The sequence below is a fragment of the Manacus vitellinus genome, unplaced genomic scaffold (assembly GCF_001715985.3).
Source record: "Manacus vitellinus isolate BGI_N305 unplaced genomic scaffold, ASM171598v3 scaffold_9_pilon, whole genome shotgun sequence".
Taxonomy (NCBI): Eukaryota; Metazoa; Chordata; class Aves; order Passeriformes; family Pipridae; genus Manacus; species Manacus vitellinus.
In genome coordinates, this window is record NW_021940917.1 from 593073 (window position 1) to 594330 (window position 1258).

Consider the following 1258-nt stretch of genomic DNA (forward strand, 5'->3'; position numbering starts at 1 on the left):
ATGATCATCCTTGGTATTGTCCAGTGTATTGGAAGATAGCTCTTATAGCAAATAGCTTGCAACCCAAGCTGCTATTGCATGTCCATGTTATTCAATAGAATAATGAGATAGATTATTAAGAAGGTTTATGAAGAGTTTAGCTAAATGAAGAAGATTATATTTGTTGCAATTTTTCATACCATCCTGTTGTTTTGGAGGGTGTGAGGAGCACCTCCTTTCCTTCCTCCCCATATAGGGCAAGGGCAGGGAGGTCCTGCAGGAGATACTGTGAGAACTTAGTAGGATAAGTTTGCTGGCATGGCCTGAACACCCTCTCTCTTGTTCTGGTGGGTGGTGCAAGGGCAGGAGTGCAGTCGGGCTTCTCTCTCCTGTCATGGGTTTTCTTTTTGGTTCTGGCCATTCACCCCAGATTCTGCCTCCTCGCTGCCAGAGCTGCTGCCACCTCCTGCCACTTCCCCACTGATCAGAGCCATGCTGTTTCCCCGCTGTTGGTAGCCATTGCCGCAGCTGCTGCCGCCCCATTCCAGCTTCCCACTGATTGGAGATGTGCCTTTTTCCTGCTGCCTGGAGCCACCGCTTCCATGTTGCTGCTGTTGCTATGGGCAGTCCCATTGCCACTGCTGCCACCAGTGCCTCTGCCTGGAGCCACCACTTCCACATTGCTGTTGTTGCTTCCACCAGTGCTGCTGCTGCTACCGCTGGCACCTCTGCTTGGAGCCACTGCTTCCATGTCACTGTCGTTGCTGCTGCCAGCACTGCCGCTGCAGCCACACTTGAGGAACTCAGGAGTCTCCTTGGTGAACTTTTCACACATTGCCTGCTTGCGCAGCCACAACTCTGCTCCAGCTACATTGTGATTGTGTGACTGGGTCGGGACAGTGCTACCATCTCACTGGCACAGAACTGAGGATGATTTAGGTGACATTTTCTCCACTATTGTTTGTGCCGTAGTTTGGACTTGGCTCCCCGCCAAGAGCCCAAGATCGCAGCAAGAGGCTTCCCTCCCCCACTTCTATGAACACAGGGGAAGGAAAAGTAAGAAGAAAGAAAAAAAAACCCAAAAGACCAAAATAACAGAATCAAAGCAGTGTATATATTTACACTTATATACGATTACAAAAAAACTATATACATATAAGAAAGAGAACCCCAACACCCCAGAAAAACCAAAAAACCCAGATACACACAGCCAAGAAAGAACTAGCAAACAAAAATCTTAACACTTTCCTTAAGAACGCAAAGTCCACACCACCAGAGC

At 48.5% G+C, this 1258-nt stretch overlaps 1 protein-coding gene across 1 annotated transcript; it reads right to left on the bottom strand.

Moving 5' to 3' along the window:
* Nucleotides 1–463: 463 nt before the first annotated feature.
* LOC108641923 (sericin-1-like) lies at nt 464–814 on the bottom strand. Its single transcript, XM_018085836.1, has one exon. It carries the CDS (start codon nt 812–814, stop codon nt 464–466), a length of 351 nt encoding a protein of 116 aa, XP_017941325.1.
* Between the last annotated feature and the right edge of the window lie 444 nt (nt 815–1258).

What these genes read in the sequence shown, in the direction of transcription:
- LOC108641923 (XM_018085836.1), bottom strand. Translation starts at nt 814, where the DNA reads ATGTGTGAAAAGTTCACCAAGGAGACTCCTGAGTTCCTCAAGTGTGGC.